Source organism: Lutra lutra, chromosome 10, assembly GCF_902655055.1.
Source record: "Lutra lutra chromosome 10, mLutLut1.2, whole genome shotgun sequence".
Taxonomy (NCBI): Eukaryota; Metazoa; Chordata; class Mammalia; order Carnivora; family Mustelidae; genus Lutra; species Lutra lutra.
The window spans coordinates 73,129,343-73,153,535 of NC_062287.1; the positions used below are offsets into that span (position 1 = coordinate 73,129,343).

Consider the following 24,193-nt stretch of genomic DNA (forward strand, 5'->3'; position numbering starts at 1 on the left):
AAGCAGACTCCCCATGGAGCTGGGAGCCCGATGTGGGACTCGATCCTGGAACCCCTGGATCGTGACCTGAGCCGAAGACAGTCGTCCAACCAACTGAGCCACCCAGGCGTCCCTAACTATATGGAACTTTTCCCATCCTGTGGCTACGTGGGGTGACTGATCGTTTCATTGTTCAAAAGGGCAATGTTACCACCAAAGTAGATCTTTTGGTTATGCAGGTAACATTTTGTTGATGACTATTTGGTTCATGTTTGCTAAACTCTTTAAGTGGCCCTGGGCACTGAATGGATTGCCCTTATGTTTTATGTTAAGAAAATAGAACTCAAAAGCCATAAGCAACACTGTGTAATCCTGACTCTAGGATAGTACCACCTCTTATACCTCTTATGTGGCCAAGACTCTGCATCTCATCCAGTTAAGTGCCTGCATTCTCTGGCTACATAGCTGTGCCCATTTGCCTCCTACATATCCCAAAGGACTCATCTCAAGTTATTTCAGGCTCTTTCTATTAGAAGGGATCAGAACCTGTTCATTTTCTTGACAAGAACTATATACCCAGTTCTTCTTCCCTCCAGTTTTCTGAGTATACCTCCAAACAATTCTCCTAACCTGGGTATCTGGTAGCAGACCAGCTCTTAAGCTGGTGGGGGTGGGGAATGGTGTCAGTTGTGAGCGGACACGAATGTGTCAGGGATAATGAACAGTTGTGTGTGTGTAAGGAGGTAAATCCCATCTTAAGTCTGATGAGCCTACTGGCTCTTCTAGCTGGGAAAATGTTCAGGGCGATGGGAGAAGGAATATCTGAGTTTTGGTAAATAAAGGAAGGCAAACCAGTGAAAATATCAATAAAATATTTTTAATGCCTACAATTTCTTTTATACATAAATTGCAAAACTTTCACCTGTATATGCAAAAGTAGATTCTCTTGCAGGTCAACAGCACCAGAAAACAAGCTAAGCTAGGTAAATGTTTTCTTTTTTAAAACTTGATTTGTCCATTATGTAAAAGACATGATGGATTTAATAACTCCAAAGAAATCTATATCTCACTCTTTAGCATACACTGAACACCTGAATATTTATTTTATCACATCCACTCACAAAATAAATAGTAGTCTAATATATTCAGCACATTGAAAATAAACCAACCAGTCTCTCTTCATATATTTATTCTCTTTCCAAACATGTTTTGGTCTCGTGCTATATCTCAGAAATGTACTAATAGCTGCTTTTAAGTTACAAAATACAAAACAGTAATTTCTTGGAGAGAATCTTGGGGTAACAGTAAAAAAATGAAATTTCGAGTTGCCATATACTTTCTTTTTTGTTCTTTGAACCCTCTCCTGGCACACATGTAAGGCTGTCTGTGACATGTGGTACCCTGGCCTCCAAGGGACATAACTGCATTTACAGTGTAGAGAAAATACAAAGACAAGTTCTGAAAGTAGCTTGAAAAGAAAGTGCCCCTTGCTTTGACATAGCAACATCAAAAGCAAGCGGGACTGTGCAATCAGAGCCATAGGAGTTTTATGAAAACTACTTTCCTTTCACATCATCTGTAGAGAATGCCACACCCATGATCATGTAACATTACAATCGTGAAATAACATTACTACATTCGTGAATTAACATTACCCAATAAAAGGCACATCTTCAGATATTGAATTAATAAAAATCTGAAAACCAAAATGGTAGAGGATACGTTAAAAACCAAGCACTTAATTTGTAAACCTTGATAAAATAACAGCTTATTCCAGTTTCTTCAAAGATTTGTGGGCTTTTCGGAAGAGTGGTCAGGAACTGCAGAACAAAATGGAAGACAGGATTTGGAAACAAGGCCAAGACTAATTTAAAAGACTTTCTCAGGACTTTCTTTTTAACTGAGCTACAGAAGTGCCCTTTTTTATAATGCTGATGCTGAAGAAGAATAACATCCATAGAAGAAATGCATTCAAAAGTGATACACACATAAGGACACAACCTGACTTTTCAAGGTCTGGAACTTTTATTATCAAGCACAGTGGGGCCTTTAAGTACAAATAACTGCATATTGAGTAAAGTGCTAGTAAACTTTAAGCCACGAGAAATCTTTTGGCTATGATAAGCACTTGATTGTAATAGATTTTCAAAGTCTGCATATTGAAAAAATACATCCAAGAAAAAAACTTTTGAAGGGGGTCAGGGGGGAAGCACAAGAGTGACAGCAAAGGAAATGTTCCAAACCTGTTTCATTACATGGAACAGCACACTACCTTTAAATCAGTTTCACTGAAGGTATTTGAAATGGGTGAGAGGCAGCGGATAGGATTTCCTGCTAATGTAACAGTTCTGTGTGGATGTTAGGGTGTTATTCGTAGTGATAAATACATCTTTCACAGGATTCAGCTTCAAAGTTAAATCCTTAAACTTTTGAAATTTGAAACTCAATTCAAAATGAGAGTCTTAAGGGCCTGGGTCACATGGCTGTCCCATTAAGGGAGGCTAACAACAGTCATCTCTACTACCAAACTAGAATAAAGAAAGCTTTATGGATAAAAAGGAATACATGAAAGCAACCTGGAACTGTTTTACAAGCTTATGTCCCACTGCTCCCAACCCTCCACATTTAGAACCTAGGACAAATACTCTCTAGCATCGTATCTCATTTTCCGTTGTTGACTTTCCTTGAGACTTGGCTTCTCTCCAGCCAGAATCTACGTCAGCCTGATTGGAATTGCCAGGATTTGAGGCTTAAGAGATATCAAGTCTATAAATATGACTTTAAAAAAAGTGAGAATGAAGAAAGTTCCACAGCCCAGTGAAATACTAGTAACAGGGAACATCCTTTCCAACCTGGGAAAAACATCTCTTCACAGTGCATAGTTTGAAATAAAAGTGCAATATGGGCAAAAGAGAAGGTGGTGCTCTTGATACACATGAATTTAGTTTTTGGTTTTTGCCATTAATTGCTAAAGAATTTAAGATAAAATGCAGTCATTATATCAAGAGGTACAGGGGTACCTTTTTCCAAAATATTTTTATAATGAAGGAAGAGAGGAAAGGGGAGTCTCACATGTCACTTCCTCAGTTTTTAAACTATTACTCTTCCAAATCTAATGTTTGAATAAAATAAGCATTTTTCTTCAATATAAAAATGAATTTTGTAGATAAAAATCAATCAGCACAGTGACCTTGTCTATTTTATACTAAAGCCAATATAACAGTAAATCTGAAATGAAAACTTGGAAACATATATTTTTAAACTAAATGGCATAACTTGTATTTTAACTTGAAAAAAAATTTTTAATTGCCTTATCACCTAAATTAGTAAGAATGCTCAGCATCCAATCCACAAATAATGCAGAATACAATATAATTTATTCTACTTTTTACTTCAAAGTCACAGAGATGATATCCATATGATAATTATAAAGCCTACTCTACATTTTCAAGTTCTCAATCCAAACATATAGATTAGGACAGGTCACTTTATTGCTGGCAACATTCATGGAAGGGGCCAGGTTCCTCATTGAAAGACAAAGTTAATTGGGAGCCAGGCAGTGCCCTACTCACACATCAGCAGAATTATGAAGTCACGAGGCAATCCTTTTTGTTTCCTTTTCGAAGTAGCAAAGAAACAATGTTAAGATTGGCTGGCTGGTGAGTGGCCCCACCTTAGAGTGCATAGCTCATCAGGATCAAGGCTGGCACCTGTGAACAGTTAACTTCCTAAGAGCACTCAACTGGGCATTCTATCATCTGCATTACAGATCTAACCCTGGAAAGTATTTGAAAATACTTTATGCTCCAATGACAGCCTACAAATGACAGTATGCATCCCTTCTCCTTGAGTACCCAAGTATAAATCTAAAATCATAAAGGGGATTCTTCATTCTGAAGGCAGGACCTCCTTGCAACAGAGAGTCTCCAGAATTTCACAAAAATAAATACAAGCAGCAGCTAACGCTTCTTCAGCTTCTTGGCTTTTCGACGCTTCATTTCTTCTTCTTCACGTCTCATTTCCTCTAAGTCCTCCTGCATACCTAGTCTTAAACTGTCAAAAAAAAAAAAAAGTATTTGTCAATATACATGAAATTAACACTTTAAAAATTAAAAGTGAAATTTAAACTGAGAGCTCACATGGAATGTGCTGATGCATTAAAAATGCCTCAGAGCTTTACCACTGAAAACAAACTAGCAGGTGTATTTTTTACTAGGAGCCTCTGCCACTGACTTCACTTACAGTAGAAAAAAGACCTCAAATAAAACCTCAACACAAAATATCTTAATGTTCCCAATAAAGTAGTAAGATATAAATTACTTATGATTAACAGCTTTTAAAAATAAGAAAATTTAGTCAATAAATAAAATAACATTCTATTTTTATCCCCTCCCTCCATTCATATCCTTTCTCAGGTCCCTAATGCCAGCAGTTGTATAGGTTAGCAAGACTGAGATGTGTCTGATATAGAAAGGGAATTAAAGATGGGGAAAGAGGGGCGTCTGTCTTTGGCTCAGGTCATGATCCCGGGGTCCTGGGAGCGAGTGTGGCATCAGGCTCCTGCTCAGTGGGGAGTCTATTTCCCCCTCTGCCTCTGCTCCCACTCTCTCTTGCTCTCAAATAAATGAAATCTTAAAAAAGGGGGGGGGGCGGGGGGCGCCTGGATGGGGTCAGTGGGTTAAGCCTCTGCCTTCAGCTCAGATCATGATCTCAGGGTCCTGGATTCAAGCCCCACATTGGGCACTCTGCTCAGCAGGGAGCCTGCTTCCCCACTCCTCTCTCTGCCTGCCTCTCTGCCTGCTTGTGATCTCTGTCTGTCAAATAAATAATCTTTTTTAAAAAAACAAAAAAACAAGAACACATTGCAATGGGATGAGAGGAGGCTTCCAGCACTTACTGCGTGCCTATATGGGTGAGGCACTGCACTAGGCAACTTGGTACACGTTAATACGGTACCTCAGTAAGTAAAAACAGCAAATTCTCATTTTACAAACAAGACAACAGATTTGGAAACGCTAAGGAATTTGTCTAAAGCCCCACAGCAAGTAAGCAGGATTGTAATTCAGAACTGTGTGGCCCAAAGCTGCTGCTCCCAATGGTGCATGCAACCGAAGCAGGAAACAGAAAGAACGTTCAGGACATTTCTGCACAAATGTGTTACGTTTTGTGCTTACCTCTTTGCTTCTTCCTTCTGCTGTTCTTTCCAACTACTCTCCATGTAACGTAAGGCATAATCGCTTTCATCTTTGTATCTGATAAGAGGAAATCAAAGTTATTCAAAAAGTCCAACTTCCCAGTTTTTAAAAGGAACTGGTTTAAAAAATTAGTATCTTTATAACTAAAACAGAAACACACACAGAACTACTCTTTCTTGCTTGTCAAGGAGTGAGGGGGGGTAGAGGATGGGTTGAGGGGAGTTTCTGAAAGCAACTATTCCTGAATTTCATGTTGATGAAGATACCAATCCAATGATGTTCACCTCCTTCAGCTCTAGTTAGAGGATAGTTTATATTAAAATTCTGAAAGTACAATATCCTTGAAATCATTATATACATATTAATCTCATTTGAGCTTCATGAGAAAGGGAAGGACTTTAGAACAGAGACTGAAGGAGGCCTGGGTGGCTCTGTCAGTTGAGCATCTGCTTTCAGCTCAGGTCATGATTCCAGGTTCCTGCGAATGAGCCCTGCATCGGGCTCCCTGCTCAGTGGAAAGCCTGTTTCTCCCTCCCCCTACCACTCCCCCTGCTTTTGTGCTCTGTCAAATAAATATCCTGAAAAATAAAATAAAATAAAATAAAATAACAGGCACTGAAGCAGGCAGAATAGTGGCTTTGATCAAGAACATGTAACTCGGGGGCGCCTGGGTGGCTCAGTGGGTTAAGCCGCTGCCTTCGGCTCAGGTCATGATCCCAGGTCCTGGGTTCGAGCCCCACATCGGGCTTTCTGCTCAGCAGGGAGCCTGCTTCCTCCTCTCTCTCTCTGCCTGCCTCTCTGCCTACTTGTGATTTCTCTCTGTCAAATAAATAAATAAAATCTTTAAAAAAAAAAAAAAAGAACATGTAACTAGCCAACGACATGACTAATATTAGATACTTAAATCTGACTTTTCTTCCAGTTCTTTTTACTACTAAATACTTTTTTTTTTGGGGGGGGGGACACAGATTTTTTTTATTTGACACAGAGAGAGAGAGAGCACAAGCAGGGAGAGCAGCAAAGGGAGAGAGAGAAGCAGGATGTCTGCCGAGCAGGAAGCCCGATGCAGGAATCAATCCCAGGACCCATGACCTAAGCTGAAGGCAGACGCTTAACAGACTGAACCACCTAGGTTCCCTAAATATCTCATTTATTTATTTATTTAAAATATCTTTAAAAAAAAAAAAAAAAAAAACTTTTCTTAGGATTGCCTTCTAACTTCTCATATTTGATGGCTTTAAAGAAGATGGCAAATGTCGGCCAATAGGCACTGAGATAAGTCCCTTCTGTTTTACACATATACTACTTCATTTAATCCTTCTAGATGTCATTTTTTTTTAGATGTCATTTTTAATTTATTTGAGGGAGAAAAGAGAGACACAGTGAGCAGAGGGAGGGGCAGAGACAGTGTCTCAAACGGACTCCACACAAGCTCAGAAGTTAACATGGGGCTCGATCTCACGACCCTAGGATCACCACCTGAGCTGAAACCAAGTGTCTGCTCAACTGACTTTGCCACCCTGGTGTCCCCTTCCGGATGTCATTCTAAAAATAATTCACTCGAGGGGCGCCTGGGTGGCTCAGTGGATTAAAGCCTCTGCCTTCAGCTCAGGTCATGATCTCAGGGTCCTGGGATCGAGCCCCGCACCAGGCTCTCTGCTCAGCAGGGAGCCTGCTTCCCCCCCTTCTCTCTGCCTGCCTCTCTGCCTACTTGTGACCTCTGTCAAATAAATAAATAAAATCTTAAAAAAAAAAAAAAAAACTTCACTCAAGTTTATTCAGCTAGTAAGTGGCAGAACTTCCATTCAAACCCTGAACTTTCCTCTATACAGGGCTTCTCAAACTTTAACGGGCATATGAATTACCTGGGAGCCTTATAAAGGTGATTTAGATTTGGCAGCTCTGAAATGGGGCCTGAGCCTGCATTTCTGATGCTGTTGTCAGGTGATATCAATGATTTTGGTCCCATACTGACCGCTGTCCAGGGACCACACATTTGAGCAGCATAGCTTTTTACATCAAATAAAAAGCAGATGTCAGATCAGACCAGCTTTCAACATAGCTCTGTGGATGGCTGAGTTAAAAGCCAATCTAGTGCTCCAACACTAAACTGCTTCACTCTCATTAAATATACATCCTATAAAGAGTTTAAAAAGGTATTTTTGGGGGGTACCTGGGTGGCTCAGTGGGTTAAGCCTCTGCCTTCGGCTCAGGTCATGATCTCAGGGTCCTGGGATCGAGCCCTGCATCGGGCTCTCTGCTCAGCAGAGAGCCTGCTTCCCCCTCTCTTTCTGCCTGCCTCTCTGCCTACTTGTGATCTCTCTGTCAAATAAATAAAATCTTTAAAAAAAAGAAAAGGTATTCTCGGCATGCAACTATACAAAAATTTCTTACTTAATTCTTAAATATTAAATGCCATAAGAGTACATCTAAAGAATCATCCAATGTTCCTAATAAAGAATTGTGTTCAATGCCTCTACTACTATTGTTTGCTTTGACTTCACAGCATGAGTCATTCAAAATAAGTGTATCATTTATCTAAATCTTTAGTCTTACTTTTTTCGGTCATAGCCAAAGATCTCTCGAATGTGCTTGGATATTTCTTCCTGAGGTTCTCCTTCATCTTCAATAAAATCTTCCATTTCCGAGTCATATTCATCATCTTCCTCCTCTTCATATTCTCGCTGCCTTTTGTAGCCACTAGGGAAGGGAGGTCTTTGAGGAACTAAGAAGAGAAAAGCCATTATTTATGTGAGTATTAAAGCTGAAAGTAGTCCCGACAAAGTTCTACATAAACAGATTTTGAGAACTCATTAAGACAGTATCCTCAAAAACCAGAGTCAGTGTGCTGGCTAGTAGCAGGGAGTCGTTACTACATCATCCCCGCTGCTTCACGTTGTTTATAAATGGCTTACTGGAAGCATCTGTTACATTTTCTAGCCTAGTAATTCCCTTCCTTCTGGATTTAAAAAACTGGTAAAATTAAAAAAAAAAAAAAAAAGCTTACAGGATCATTAACTTTTAGTTTTACCAAGAAAAGACATTCAAAGCTAACAACCTACCATCTACTTCACCATAACTTAGGTACATTTTTTAGAAGTTCAACATGGTATGAAAGATTCCCAGAATTATGGATAAATTGTTCAAAATGAGTAAGGCTAACTTTAAAAAAACTCATTACATTATCCTTATTTTGTCATTTTGCCAAAAGACTGATTAAAAGCTTTGCAGAAGACAAACACTGATCGGTGGACTAGCATCTGGGAACAACTGCTTTCTAGTCCTTGACTAGAGTTCCTCTTTCTGTTGTTCTCGAGTTATTGTTAATATGCATGGCCTGTCTCCTCTGTGCAGGGTTTCCTTCTCAACCTCTGCACTGCTGACATTTGGGGCCAGATCATTTTTTGTTGTGAGGAGACTGTACTGTGCATTGTAGGGTGACAGCAGCATCTCTGGCCTCTACCTCAAAGATGGCAGGAGCATCCCTACCCCCAGCTGTGTCAGACAAAAATGTCTCCAGACACTGCCAAAAGTTCACTGGGCATCAGAATCATCCTTGGTTGAGAACCAAGGTTCTAGATGAATTAAGAAGTTTAAAGTATGGAATCTCGTGTTTTCTTTTTATATTCTCCATGGCACCCAACAAGTACTTTATTTTATTTTTTCTTTTAAAGATTTTTTATTTATTTATTCGACAGACAGAGATCACAAGCAGGCAGAGAGGCAGGCAGAGACAGAGAAGGAAGCAGGAGCCGGATGCGGGGCTCGATCCCAGGATGCTAGGATCACAACCTGAGCTGAAGGCAGAGGTTTTAACCCCCTGAGCCACCCAGGCACCCCTCAACAAGTACTTTAACAAATGCTTATCACCATGAAAAAAAGTAGAAACACAAGGGCAATCAGAAACAGTTCCTGGTAGATGGTGGGTACTTAACAGGTGTCTGATGAATAAACAATGCACCAAAAGGCTTCAACCGTACAAATATGCTCCAGCTTTTGAAGAAGAGTCTCTCTAGCCCTCATGAAAAGGTAAAGATGAATTAACTCACTGAACCACATAAGGCATATACACTCACCCTGTCCTCTAAATCACAGGGCCAAGTTTATTGCACTTGGAGATATTATAGGGGTGAACACAGAGGGTCCTAGATAACTCTTTCTGAAGCCCTTTCCAAGTTATGATCACTCAAGGGACTCTTACACAACATCAGGATTTTATCAACACAAGAGTATGTGGAAGGGTTCACAATGCCTCTGGTTATCTAAAACAAAGTATTCTTTCCAATTTCCTGGTAAATAAATATTCTTAGGGTAAGGGACAATTTTACCTTGAGCAGATCTGTAGCCAGATAAAGAAGGCTTCATTCCATTCATCTGTCCATTGCTGGATCGGCTAATTATATTCTTGGAAGAAATTGTTTCTGAGACAACGGTGCACTTGGGCTTTAGGGGGAGACTGGAGCTACCAACTGGTCGCCCAGGTCCCAAGCTGCTCACTGGTCTTCCGGGCCCTGAACTACTGACAGTCCGTCCAGCCAGAACTGAGCCACTTACTGATTGACCAGGACCACTGACTGGCCGCCCAGGGCCACTGACTGGCCGCCCAGGACCACTGACTGGTCGCACAGCGCCAATGACTGGCTGCCCAGGGCCACTGATTGGCCGCCCAGGGGGGCCAGAGCCACTCACTGGTCGTCGAAGGTCATGTGGATTGCGCATGGGTCGTCCAGGGCCACCAGAGCTGCCCATAGCTCTCCCAGAACCACCTGAGCCACTGGTGGGTCGCCCAGGGCCACTTGAGCTGCCTGCAGGGTGCCCAGGGCCACCTGTACCACTGAGTGTCCGTCCGGAGAGACTTAAGTCACTGGCTGGCCTCTTGGTCCCACTGACCAATCGCTCGGGTCCTGAGCTGGAGCTGCCATTCTGGCGCCTGGGCACGGGGCCAGAACTAACTGTAGGCCGAGCAGTCCCTGTCCCCGGCCTTCCAGAAGCTGAGCTGGAGCTGTTGCCTGGCTGCCTGGTACCTGGACTCTTAGCTTTATTGTGTGGGGTAACCATGAGCCCAGGCCTGGAATGGCTAGGATGGGGAGGAGATTTTTTGGCTTTGTGCTCAGTAGCAGATTTCTGAGTCCCTTTAGCAGAAGTCTTTGGGACACTTGGTGAATAGGTACTGGAGTGGGGCTTTCCAGCCCCATTGAAGACAGGTCTGTCATGGCTCTCACGAAGTAAGGGTTGAGAACAACCGACAGATCCTGCTTTGGTCCTCTCTCCTTGCATGGATTTGGATGAAGACACACCTAAGTGTTTCTCAGTGGCTGTGCTGGGTCTGGATTTCTTCTCAGCATGAGGAAGGGGAGTACCCCTGGAAGAAGGATGCTTGCTAAGTTTTGTGCCCACACTTTCTTTCTGAGAGGGTGCCTTTTTGGTTGGAGGTAGTCTTGCATCTGTCTCAGGTCTCATTTTCCTCTGCTTTCTTTCAAGGAATTCTCGCTCCCTAAGTTCTTCTGCAGTCATAGGCCGCTCTTCTGTTTTCTTCACTGCCTTGATCTCCACTGGTTCGTACTGTTTTTTCTCAGCCAGCCTGAGTAGATCAGTGAAGTTCATGAGCGGTGGGGCACTTTTAAGGGGGACCTTTGGTTTGCTTTCAACTTTGGGAGGTTCTTGCTCTTCCTCATACTCCTGCTCGGACTCTGCTTGATTGTATTCTAAGAATTCATCTTCTTCTTCCATCTCATACTCTTGTTCTGTTCCCTGGCTAGTGTGGCGCTCCACTGCCTGCCTCTTCTTTGACTTTTCCTCAACGGGAATCCCGTTGTAACCATGGAAATTATCCTTTGTCCTTTTGGCCATAGCTCTTGCTTTCTTGTCATGTTTTAGCTCAATTCTCTTTTTCACTAGTTCTTCTTTTCTCCTTTTCTCCTCTAAAGCTAAAAGAGACAAAACAAGAACAAAGTATTTCAAGGTCTGGAGGTCTCAAGCATTTCATCTGAAATCAATCGGGGACCAAAATACAAGCAAGATTCAAGTTACAGTTTGAAGACATCTAGGAATGAAATGAGGAAGTCCTTTGAACAAGTATCTGTTGAGTCATCTTTACATAATGAGTGGGTCACATATGGGTCTTTCAATATGACATAGCAGGTGAGAGACTGGGCTTTTAGTTATAATATAGAAAGTAATTCGTACTAAATATATACCAAGTTAAAGAAACAGTAAGACCCATTTCACAGGCATTATTAATTATGAATAAATGAATACTTACATGTATTAAAGCAGTTTCCTTGTCATTTGCCTGAGGTAAAACTACTGCTTGAGTTTACTGGTCTTCAAAAACTGGCCCTATTTTAACCTTTTAAGATAGCATTCTTGATAATAGTAACAAAAATTAAAAAACAAAATATGTAGAGGCAGATTCAAAATGAAGGTCCAAGAGTGGAATTCCTATTGGGACCTACTATGGCCAAGTGGAAGATATGGTCACTACCCCAAAAGCTCTTCAAAGGAAATAACATATGTAACCCTCTAAATACAGCTGATTTAGACACATGCACAAATCCGTTAGCCTATTATAACAAGCATCCACTAGTTAAGTACAAGCTAGTTGTGAAGGTGGAAGACTTTATTTATTTATTTATTTATTTATTTTTAAAGATTTTATTTATTTATTTGTCAGAGACAGAGGGAGAGAGAGTGAGCGAGCACAGGCAGAGGCAGAGGGAGAAGCAGGCTCCCTGCCGAGCAAGGAGCCCGATGTGGGACTCGATCCCAGGACGCTGGGATCATGACCTGAGCCGAAGGCAGCTGCTTAACCAACTGAGCCACCCAGGTGTCCCCAGGTGGAAGACTTTAAAATTGAGAATAAGATTACAAACACATACCTTTTTGCCTGAGCTCCTCCTCTTTTCTTCTGAGAAAAGCCTGAACGGCTGCAGATTGGACACCCTTAACTTTCGGATCTTTTTTGGGAGGCCCCACTGCCAAACTATACCTTTTCTAAAAAAAAAAAAAAAGGAGTGAAAGTTAAAATCAATTCAACTTTTTAAAAATGTATTTGCTATTAGGTATAAGGCACCATGCCAAACAATCAAGAGGCTTCATTATTGACTGAAAAACTGATTCTGAATAATTAAGAGATCATATAACCCATATGAAAGCTTAACTATAAAATTTTGGTCTGAATAGAATTAAGCATGACAGGTTTTAGGCACAGAATTTCTTTGTAACATCCTAAATAATGCATAAGTGAACAATTCAGAGAAATAACATTTTTGGGTTATTTTCCCAAAAAGGTACTTGGACTGGGGGACTTTTGAAAAGAAATCACCACTTAGAACAGACTTTTTTTTTTTCCAGATTTTATTTATTTGACAGAGATCACAAGTAGGCAGAGAGGCAGGTAGAGAGGGGGGGGGGGAAGCAGGTTCCCTGCTGAGCAGAGAGCCGGATGCGGGCAATCCCAGAACCCTGGGATCATGAACTGAGCCGAAGGCAGAGGCTTAACCCACTGAGCCACCCAGGCGCCCCTAGAATAGACTGAAAATTTTAAAAAAGATTTTATTTATTTATTTATTAATTATTTTTATTTGGCAGAGAGAGACACAGCGAGAGAGGGAATACAAGAAGGGGGAGTAGGAGAGGGAGAAGCAGGCTTTTTGAGAGAGGGAGAGAGAGAGAGAGAAAAAGCACTCAAACTCGCACAAAGGACAAGGTGGGGAGGGGCAAAGGGAGAGTGAAGCAGACTCTCAACTGAGCAAGAAGGCAGGGGCAAGGAGTTGGGGGGAGGAGTGGAGGGGTGGTTCTATCCAAGGACCCTGGGATGGCGGTCTGAGCCAAAAGTAGATGCTTAACCAACTGAGCCACCCAGGCACCCCTGGGTTGTTTTAAAAAAAAAAAAATCGGGGTGCCTGGGTGGCTCAGTGGATTAGGCCGCTGCCTTCAGCTCAGGTCATGGTCTCGGAGTCCTGGGACTGAGCCCTGTATCAAGCTCTCTGCTTGGCAGGGAGTCTGCCTCCCCCTCTCTCTCTGCCTGACTCTCTGCCTACTTGTGATCTCTCTCTCTGTCAAATAAATAAAATCTTAAAAAAAAACCAAAAAATCAACCTTCCTTAGAACTAAGCCTTTCAAAGTCTAACTTTTCAAGCAAACAGAAAAAACTACTCATAAATTTTCTCTCCTGAGTACCTTATTCCAGGTTGTTTTCTAGTAAAGACTCACAGCTACATAGGTTATTCTATTTATAACATCAAACACTGAGATTTTACTTTGACCCTAGGCAAAGCAGATGGCAAACCATGGCTAAAAAGTATTTCAAAGAAATCTAGGCAGCAAGAAGTGCCCAATTCTCTTATAACCTTTAACCGTAGCTCTTATGTTCATTAAATATTAATATGCCACATAAACCATTTAGACAGGTTTCTACATCACCCAAAAAGTACTAACATTATCCTGGCACAGATGGTATTTCTCTGTGCTTTGATTTTTATGTAACGACATTGGGAAATGACTACCACTATAGGTGTGTTAATCTGAACTATGATAGGAAAAATATTTCCATTTTATGAGTGTCTATCATTAGAGGAATAACTCAGAATACAGAAAACATAGTAACTCAGATTAGGATAATTCAGCTCTAGGACCACTGCACATTAAATATATGGGTAGGAAATAAGTTTTTAAATGCCCTCCCTTATTAGTTAGATAACATTCTTATCTACTGCACCTGTTGTGGTGCTAGTTAAAAAGGAAACACTAACCTCTGAACACAAATTGAGCTACTTAAGAACCAAAAAACTGATTCCCAAAATGTGCATGAAATTCCTAGAGGAAACCCAAAGGATCCATGCTTACTATGTGGCTGGCAAATATAAGGCATCCTGAAACAGGCTGGAAGTTCCAGCTACATTATTCACCAACAAAGCTGGCCACGGAAGCAGGCCCTAATCCAACCTGAAAATCCTGCATGATAGTGATGCTGCAACCTGACACACCCCCTGACCGAAATCCCAAGAGAGCATCAGATTCCTTTCCCAGTCACTTTGGCTGAGTCACAATAAAATCCAGTAATAAGTCCCTATGTTTGTAAATTCAATAGTAGGCCCTTTCCATTGTGGATTGGGGCCCCATATTTAAAGGAGAAAAGGAGAGGGAGGGGCGCCTGGGTGGCTCAGTGGGTTAAGGCCTCTGCCTTCGGCTCAGGTCACGATCCCAGGGTCCTGGGATCGAGCCCCGCATCGGGCTGTCTGCTCAGCAGGGAGCCTGCTTCCTCCTCTCTCTCTGCCTGCCTCTCTGCCTGCTTGTGATCTCTCTCTGTCAAATAAATAAATAAAATCTTTAAAAAAAAAAAAAAGAAAAGAAAAGGAGAGGGAAAGAAACACTTCGAGAAAGAATACTGCTTTACCTAACTAGCCATATAAAATTGTCCTGATTTACAAGAACCTCAAACATAGGCCTTATGTACAAGAAGTTCATGAATATGATTTAAGTTGCATAAGACATAATATAGACTCATAAGGAGACACATACACTCACTTCACCCTATCCCATTAGGTGGATTTGTAAGATGAAAGATGGATTCTTGTGTCTGCAACTACTTGGTCCATAGATTCACCTGCCAAATCGAAGCTTATACAAGGTTTCTCCCACAAAATATCAATATACATGTAGTGTTACCTTAAACAGCACTGGTTCATTATCTAAGAAAGATAGAAATCTTTCTTCCTAATCTGGGATTTCAAAAGATAGGTAATGGGATAGGACTAGCTAAAAAGCTACTCAGGACTAAATACAAGCACCCAGAGAGAAAACAACAATATCAACGGGGAACAGTTGACTAAGCTTCAGTCATTTGCATAACATCTTCAATAATTTTTGCCCTTTTAGTATGCCACCTGTATTTTTACTAATTTTAAGAGACCTAACACCATGACATTATTATAGTTTTACTTCAAACAATAATATCCATGAAATGATTGGTCTGAAAGGCCACATTTTTCCAAGTCATACTAAAATACAACCATTTTTTATATATTTATGTATATATATACACACACACATAAATATACACATATATATGCATATATATATATATAAACTATGAGAACTAAAAGCATTTATGTATCACCTAAAATCACTGTACAGCCAGAGCTATATGCATTGCACTTCGGGAAACACCAAAAAGGAACTTAAAAATACAGGAAAGCCAGAAACCAAAGGAGGGGGGGTGTTCAGGATCTCAGATCCACTCAGAAAAGAATTCCAAAAAGTATCCACCTATTTCCATCCATTCACACTGCCAATTTTAAATTCAGCTTTTTTGTTCTAACACCCCTAATCCTCTAGGGTACTTATTAAGCTGACTTTACATTTAACCCTATAATTTTGCAGTACTTTTTGTCCTGTCCTGTGATGTAGAAGGAATTCAATGAATCTATAAAAAGTCTTATTTCATGGGTCTGCTAGGAAACAAGAAGGGCAAGGTCCTAACTTGATGAGGTTTAATCTTATTCACTGACATGAGCTGAATCATAATCAATAGCTTCTTACATCCTTTGTAGCTTGATGCACTCAAAAGCCAATACCAGGTAAATACTGAAATATTCTCTTTAAAATATTCTCTTAGGCAAAGTTTAGGTCAAAACCTAGAAATCTGGGGTTAAAAAAAGAGGGGCTGGGTCTTCACAGGTGATTTTCTTAACAGTTGTACTGAGATATAACTCACATACCATAAAATCTGCCCACTTAATGTGTACAGTTCATTGGTTTTTAGTATGATCAGAGAGTTGAACAATCATTACCACTACTGGATTCAAGACATCATCCCAAAAAAGAAATCTCTTACCTTTTAGCAGTCATTCCCCACTTCCTTTTGACCCTCTGCCCCTGGTAACCACTCACCTACTTTCTGGCAACCACTAACCTACTTTTCTTTGTCAATTCTGGACATTTCATATAAATGGAATCATGTACCTGGTATACATTATATAGTGATATGTATCACAATATAAGGTAAACTTTATAGGCATAGACAAATGGTTATATATATGAGTGCTTATACAACATATGTAAGATTCTTCAATTTTGAAACCCCTTATTGTTAATTTTCACTTGACTCTACTATTAAGTTTGAAAATAGATGCCTTCTGAGGCCAAGAAAGTATCTTTGCGAGAATGCTCTGTAAGTTGGTTCTTAACATCCCTGAACTGAGAAATTGTAATTATTTCTCTGCCTTAACTAAAATTAAGAAATGATTAATTTCTATGACCATTAAATGCTTCAGTAAGGATATCATTTTAATTCTTTTAGAGGAAAAACAGAATATATCTAAAACTTTATTTTTATTTTATACCTAGAACGTTAAAATGACAATTATTTGAGTAATACCTAAGTAAATTTAAATTTAAATGGTGATAATGTAATTTTACTATTGTCAGTGTTGATGTCTCATAAATTTTTTTTTTCTCAAATAAAAACTGAAAGAAAAAAAATGAAATCACACACTATATGGCTTCCATGGTCAATTTTATGTTTCAACTTGGCTAGGCTACAGTGCTCGGTTATTTAGTCCAACACTAATCTAGGTGTTACTATGAAGGTATTCTGCAGGGATGGTTAACATCTGCAATCAGGTAACTTTAGGTAAAGCAGTTTACCCTCCATAATGGCGGTGGTACACATCTAATCAGTTGAAGGCCTTCAGAGCAGAAACTGATTTCTCAGAGAAGAAGTTATTTGCCCTACAAATTTCAGACTTGCCAGCCCCCATAATTACATGAACCAATTTCCTAAAATAAATCCTATTGGTTCTGTTTCTCTGGAGAGCCCTGCCTGACACAGGGGCCTTTTGTATTTTCTTATTTTCACTTAGTACAATGTTCTCCAGGTTTATGTTGTAACATGTAACAGTACTTCTTTTTATGGCTGAATATTTCACTGTGCTGATATACCACATTTTATCCATCATAAGTTAATGGGTATTTGATTTTACGTCTTGGCTATTGTGAATATTGCTGCCATGAACACATATGTACAGTTTTTTCTGCTTGAGCACCATTTCTCTTGGGTATATCACTATAGATCTTCCTAATATTGAGCTAGCCAGACCTTTCAAAATGGGAGACTCTGGTATCAAAAGATTTAAGTTTTGTTGTAATAAAATATATTAGATAATCCCCTAGCCCTACAGGGGTAGCCCAGTAGAGAACCATGTTTTAAAAAGCCTCAGGCTGGGATTCTATTCTATTCTATTTAATAAAGCAGATCTATTTGGCACTTTTTCCTGCATCAGATGGTCACATTTAGCTCTAGCAGCAGCACATCAAGATGCACCCACCAATTCTGAATTGGATTCAAGGCACCAGGCTGCTTCATTGTTTGAGCTTCATGAAAAGCAGCTGGACAAGAGTTTCTTTTATCCTAAGTGTATCCATTTTATTACACTGCAAGCCAACTCAGTCATTCTGCTGGACCCCAATGAATGATCCACAGCAGTGAAGCTTATGCCATTTAAATACAGTATGAGAGATTTTGCCAAGATTTGTAATTCTGAAGCCAACAGACCTAAAAAACATTAACTCACTTTGAGACATATGTGCTCCTTGCATTGAGATTATACTGCCATGGTCAGATTAAGAAAATAAGGAGTTTTCTGTCTGGAGACCTGTGTTAACAAAATACATTATGCTGGAATCAATAGTCAATCCCTTCTTGAAAGTTGTTCTATACTCAGGAGATAACATATACTTGTAATAGTAGGAAACATAAATTTCCTGATGGCTTTACATATACTAGAGATTTAGTATTAGTTAGAATTAGGAGTTAGGAATATTCAAAGAGTACATCCTTGAGTTTAATAATCATTACACGATTTCTGACATGTTCTCAAAACATCATAGTCAGGTCCGGAAAATTAATGGTTTGCATTAGGCTTGCTTAGCTGGGTGGCTAAGAGGGTAAAAATAAAACAAGCATGTTATTCAGGATTGCTATAGGATCAAATGTAAAATTTACTATTACTGTGTCTATAAAAATATACCTGATTATGCAACATGGGGGGTTAAGGGGGTAGGAGAAGAGTAAATGAAACAAGATGGGATTGGGAGGGAGACAAACCATAAGTGACTCTTAATCTCACAAAACAAACTGAGGGTTGATGGGGGGAGGGGGGTTGGGAGAGGGGGGGTGGGGTTATGGACATTGGGGAGGGTATGTGCTATGGTGAGTGCTGGGAAGTGTGTAAACCTGGCGATTCACAGACCTGTACCCCTGGGGATAAAAATATATTATATGTTTATAAAAAATAAAATTAAAAAAAATTTTTGAAAAAAAAATATACCTGATTATAAAATGTAGTATTAGATAGGTACCTCAGAGCCTCTAGTCCAACCTCTATGTTAGAAGTGGCCCCAAAGGGGCGCCTGGGTGGCTCAGTGGGTTAGGGCCTCTACCTTCGGCTCAGGTCATGATCTCAGGGTTCTGGGATGGAGCCCCATTTGGGCTCTCTGCTCAGTGGGGAGCCTGCTTCCCCGCCCCCACCCCGCTCTTCCTGCCTGACTACTTGTGATCTCTCTCTCTCTCTCTGTCAAATAAATAAATAAGTAAATAATCTTAAAAAAAAAAAAAAAAAGTGGCCCCAAAAGCACAACTGTGTATTTACTGGTTGTCACACAGTTTGCAACAGAGTGTGAATTAGAATCTAGGTCTCCTTGTTTCAGGTCCAAAAGTATTCCCACTACAACATGTCTCACTTCTAACATAATCCAACACTTTCATCATTTCAGCTCTAACCACAGTCTTAAATGCCCCTCTTTAATTTCCATCTGCCTCTTGGACAGTGCCATGACCTCAAACAGGTCCACCACATAATTTTCTAATCTTATCTTCCCTCACCCTCAGACTATTTCTGTTAACCACGCTGGCACTCTCCCAAACAGACTGTAAATCTCTCTCTACCCACCAGTTTCCAAATTCTGTTGGTTTGCCCTTTAAATTTCTCTCTCATCAGACTTGAGGAGAATTGCCATAAAAAAACCAAGAGTTATTGCCTAAAGCTATATTAGGCTGGAGTTGAGGGTAGGAAGCTGGATGGGTTTAGGCTTTATAGATGACAACCTTCCTCACATCCAATATACTCTTCATTTAACACAGGATCATGATTAAGAGCAAGAACTCTGAAGCCAGTCGGCAAATTCCCTGCTCTGCCATTAGTAGCCCTGTCGCTTATTAGCTGTGTGACTTTAGGCAAGTTTTTTCATCTCTCTGGGCCTCAGTTTCCTCATCTATAAAACAACCTTCCTTATATGGTCATTATAGTGATTAAATTAACATACACAGTGCTTAGAATAGCGCATGGCACCAAGTAAGCATTATAAATATTAACTTATTATCACTATTGTTCAGAAGGAGATTCTCTTAGGTAAGAGAGATAACAGAATCTCTGTGGGGGTTAGATTTTCTAAAGACCTTCTCCCTAAAACACTGGTTAAGAAGTACTGCTCTAGGCTAGCAATCCAAAACTACTTCAGGCACTGGCAAAGTCATCTTTAGATGCAAGCATGGGGAGCAATCCCATTATAATTGATTACAGACCAAAAGTTGTAAAGTGTCCACAGAAACAACTTTGTTGGCCCATACTGTTTTTTAAAAGGAAACAGGGGCACCTGGGTGGCTCGGCTGGATAAGTGTCTGCCTTTGGTTCAGATCATGATTGGAATCGAGCCCTCTTTGGATCAGGCTCCCTGCTCAGTGGGGAGCCTGCCTCTCCCTCTGCCCCTCCTCCTGCTTGTGCTCTCTTTTTCATGCTTTCTCTCTCAAATAAATAAAGAAAATCTTAAAAGAAATAAAAGGAAATACAACTACTATAACATATGGTAGGCTTCTTTTGAATACACAGAGCTTGGCCCATATCATTTTATATCCAGACTACTTCACAAACTTACATTACCTACCTGGCCCTGAAGACATCTGAATTTGCCACCTCAGTTCATGTCCCTAAGCTCCTTTTTAGTACCTGTATTCTTTTTGGGCGGGGAGGGGGAGAGAGAGAGAGAGAGAGGGAAAGAATCTTAAGTAGGCTCTACCCCTAGCACAAAGCCTGATTCAAGGCTTAGTCCCAGGACCCTGAGATCACCACTTCAGCTAAAATCAAGTCAGACAATTAAAATGACTGTGCCACCCAGGCACCCCTCAGAACCAATATCCTTATCCTCAAGGGGCTATCACCCTGCAAACCCTTACATGAAGGCTTCTTCTTTACTCTTTGGTTTGAGGATCACACCGGAACTACAGTTATCTTGTCTGGGATGATTTTCAGAGTACGGCTGTGAGAAAGACCAAATAACTTGTCTCATACACTACAAGCCATCAATTATAGTTACCTGCAACCTACAAGAATCCATATTCCAAGCTCTACTATTCTATTAAAACAAGAAACTTAAATTTTTTCTCCCTGGTTCCTCTAGGAAAAATAAAGTCATGATTATCAAAAAAATTTTTTCTCCTTTAAACTTAAACAGAGCTTAAGACAATAACTGGTTACATCACCTTGATCAGCTGTTTTTTAAATTCAGATTTCCATTGGGAAATGATAGCATGCCTAATATTGCTAGGCATGATGCAATACTTCCTTTGTTTTAACTAAAACATTATTATAAAGGTAACTACTTTTCCTAGAAAAAAAAAAAACAGGGAAGAAAGAGGTTGCATTACAGAAATGTTCATCGCCTCTTAAACCAGATACAATAGATACCTCTAAAAAATGACACCCTGGAAAGAGTTCAAAGTGGCCGTCCAGGTGTTTTATACATTAGCCTCCCTTGGAGCTAATCAGTGCTAGTCACCCTATGCCCTTTCTATAGCAAAGGTCTGACACAGAAACTCTGAAGACTGAAATCTGAACATCAACTCTGATAAGATCCAAATGGAAGGTGGGGAAGAAGAGGACTAAAGGGGAAATAAGAACCAAGCACTAGAGAGAGGAAAGGAGTTATACCTGTCAATTACTGCAAAGCCTCTGTGGTTCTCAGACCATCAATCAATCAATCAATCAATCAAGCTTGTGTCAAACATGGGTATGGGTGTGTGTGTGTGTGTGTGTGTGTGACTTGAAATGTTTCTTTACTTGGATGATGGTTAAGATACCTGCTTTGCAATAATCTATTATACTGTACAATATATATTTCACAATTGATGGTGTGCTTTCAGAGGCTTTACTCTGAGCTGATAAAGTAACTTAGAATAATTAGATGAACCAAGTGAAAGCAAAATCATGGATTAAATTTAACTACTATCTTGCTCTGTTCCTCAACAGTTCCTTTTGTGATATACTGTATCTGATGTAAAAAGATACAGATTAGGGGCGCCTGGGTGGCTCAGTGGGTTAAGCCGCTGCCTTCGGCTCAGGTCATGATCCCAGAGTCCTGGGATAGAGTCCCGCATCGGGCTCACTGCTCAGCAGGAAGCCTGCTTCCCTTCCTCTCTCTCTGCCTGCCTCTCTGCCTACTTGTGATCTCTCTCTGTCAAATAAATAAATAAAATCTTAAAAAAAATAAAATAAAATAAAATTAAAAAAAAATAAAAAGATACGGATTATAATGGTAACTAAATCAAACTTCTAGGCCTACTAGCTTTTTGTGGGGGTTTGAGGGTAGGCTGGGGAAAGCATGTTTTCATAAAATACATGCTTACATTCCTCTATTAAATTTTAAATGACCTCACCAATTTATCTGTCTTTTGTGCTTCCAATCTTTGTTATTTCAATCACAGATCTGTTGGTAATGTACGTGTTCTGAAACCTTCTGCCCAGGAATACCTGCTTTTCTCCCAGCCGCTGTTGGTTTTTAGAATAAGAGAGGACTAACTTGATTCCGATCCTTCTAAAGAATATTACTGGACATCAAAGCTAGTATTATCTATTTTTTGACCTCCACTGAAATTCAGGAACATCTAGAATATGGACTTCATTATGCAAAGATGAATGGTTACCAGCTCCAATACTGACTTGTCTAGGAACTTTACAGTATTTGCAGAAAGTGAATTCTGTTGTTCAAGGTTTCAAAGGTTTAAGCCTATAACTTCCACCTGCAGATCTTATGACTCATGATTTAGGGTAATGATTATTCAAGTATTTGGGATGGGAGATGAATATAGAGCAAGTTAATAATTATTATACTGACAGATATCAGTTTTATTTATCAGTTATTTTACTATCTTCAGATTAACATTTTCAAAAGGGTAAAAAAAAAAATGGGCCAGCCTCAGAAGACAAGAAAAGCACAGGAGTGGGAAAAACAAACAAAACAAAACAAAACCACTGCAAATACACAAAAATCTAAGAAATGCAGAACGCATAGTGAGAGCTCAATAAATTCCAGCTGAATTGACTTTAACAGAGAGCTGTTTGAGCTCTACACCTCAGTGCTCAAACCGCAGGTATCACAATGCAATTTGTCGGTTTACAGCTGTGCTGTGGGTACCATCTGAGGATCCAGAAATGATTAGTTTATGCAAAACAGCTACAACCCCGCAAACCAGGCACTCTCCATGACTTCAGCATGTAGATTTTAAAAGTCTTACACGGCTCTGCGAACATTAGCGAACTGGCAAATATTACCGAGCAAATGGGACCTAGATTTCAAACAAAGACAAATCTGGAAGGCCACAAGTAAACGGAAGGTGAAACTGGCTCACCCATTCTGTTGGCCAGGGACTTCGTGGAATCCGCTCAACTTCTCTTCCCAATAGAAAAGGTACTATTAACCCTTTGGGAGGTTTTAATTTTATCATCTCGTTGGCAGGATGGGTGGGGCCACAAGTCAGAAAACTTGTTCGAGAAATCACACAATGTTTAATCCCATCTTCGGCGGGAAATCAGCCAAAAAGCTGTAAGTCCCTAAAACCCCTGAAACTCCCTAACATACATGCTTTCTTCCCAACCCCTGTACTGAAGTTTACGCCGAAGCCAGAAACTATTAGTGAAAGATTCCACCATGTACCAGGCACGGTTTCACTCACCAACCTTCACGCAACTCTATAATACCCGAACTGCAAAGCCCATGTTGCAGGGGTGACTAAGCCAGCGAACTTCACTCTCCGGAAGGCTCCCACCTCGCACTCCAAGCCCCTTTTTACCCGGAGTCCCCAGGAGTGCATACCCGAGAAAAGGAAATAAGGAGTCCAGGTCTTCCCTCTCCCGGAGAGGACAGGCGGATGCCTGGAAGTTCCACGGGCCACAAATTCCAAACTTGAAGATTCCCTAATCCCTACAGTAGCGCCCGGCTGGTACTTACCGGCACATTGTTGACACCCTGTCCTTTGGAGGCTATCAGGAGAATTTCCCTGAAATCCATGTTGGCTGAGGCGGAGACACTGGGCCAGGCTTTCGGAAAGAAGCGAAAGTACGCCTTACCGAAGCGCCCAGCAACAGCCAAGTGAACTGCCTGGCCCACCCCTCTCCCACCCCTCCTCAACACGACCACTTCCGGCGCCTTCCAATGCCGTCGGCCCGCCCCTTTTCCTCTTGCGGCCTATATCCTTTCAGGCCCGGCGCTCCGCTCGCGAGTCTCCGGCGCAACTTCCGCTTTCAGGCTCCAGACGCGTAGAACGTGATACGTGGCTGCTGGCGTTAGCTCGGAGGGGCGGGACTAGGCCCTTCACCGACCAAGGAGACGCGGCCTAGTAAAATGAGGGGCGTGGCTAAGGGAGAGAGAGGCTTTCCCTGGAGGCCGGGGCGCGCGACCTGATTATCTCGGTGTTCCTTGTGAGCTCTGAGTAGGGTGAGCGAGGGGTGGGAGGGGTGGGAGGGGTGGGAGGGGGTGAGGGGTTACTTACCAGGCCTCGGCTCGCTGGGTGTCACGGGTGGGCGCTCAGGTCCGAAACGGCGGGGCCCCAACAGCTGAGCCGACAGGTCTCGAGCAGGGGGTTTCAGTTACCGGTTTCTAGGCGCTCGTGAAGTTGCGCAGGCGCACACGGTACGGACCAGTCCTCAGTGTTGGATACACATTACTCATCCAGTCCTGGCACTCGG

The 24,193-nt window shown here is 41.0% G+C and overlaps 1 protein-coding gene across 2 annotated transcripts; it reads right to left on the reverse strand.

Moving 5' to 3' along the window:
* Nucleotides 1-834: 834 nt before the first annotated feature.
* On the reverse strand, nucleotides 835-24,193 carry SPTY2D1 (SPT2 chromatin protein domain containing 1). Of its 2 annotated transcripts, XM_047691150.1 has the most exons (7): nucleotides 23,998-24,192; nucleotides 23,457-23,841; nucleotides 12,053-12,167; nucleotides 9,503-11,101; nucleotides 7,731-7,899; nucleotides 5,154-5,231; nucleotides 835-4,032 (listed from the first exon to the last, which is right to left on the reverse strand). In XM_047691150.1, the coding sequence occupies exons 2-7, from the start codon at nucleotides 23,514-23,516 to the stop codon at nucleotides 3,939-3,941; spliced, it is 2,115 nt and encodes a 704-aa protein (XP_047547106.1). In that variant the 5' UTR covers nucleotides 23,517-23,841; nucleotides 23,998-24,192; the 3' UTR covers nucleotides 835-3,938. The 2 variants fall into 2 exon arrangements, with proteins under 2 accessions (XP_047547106.1, XP_047547107.1); XM_047691151.1 differs by lacking the exon at nucleotides 23,457-23,841 and having other exon boundaries at nucleotides 23,998-24,193.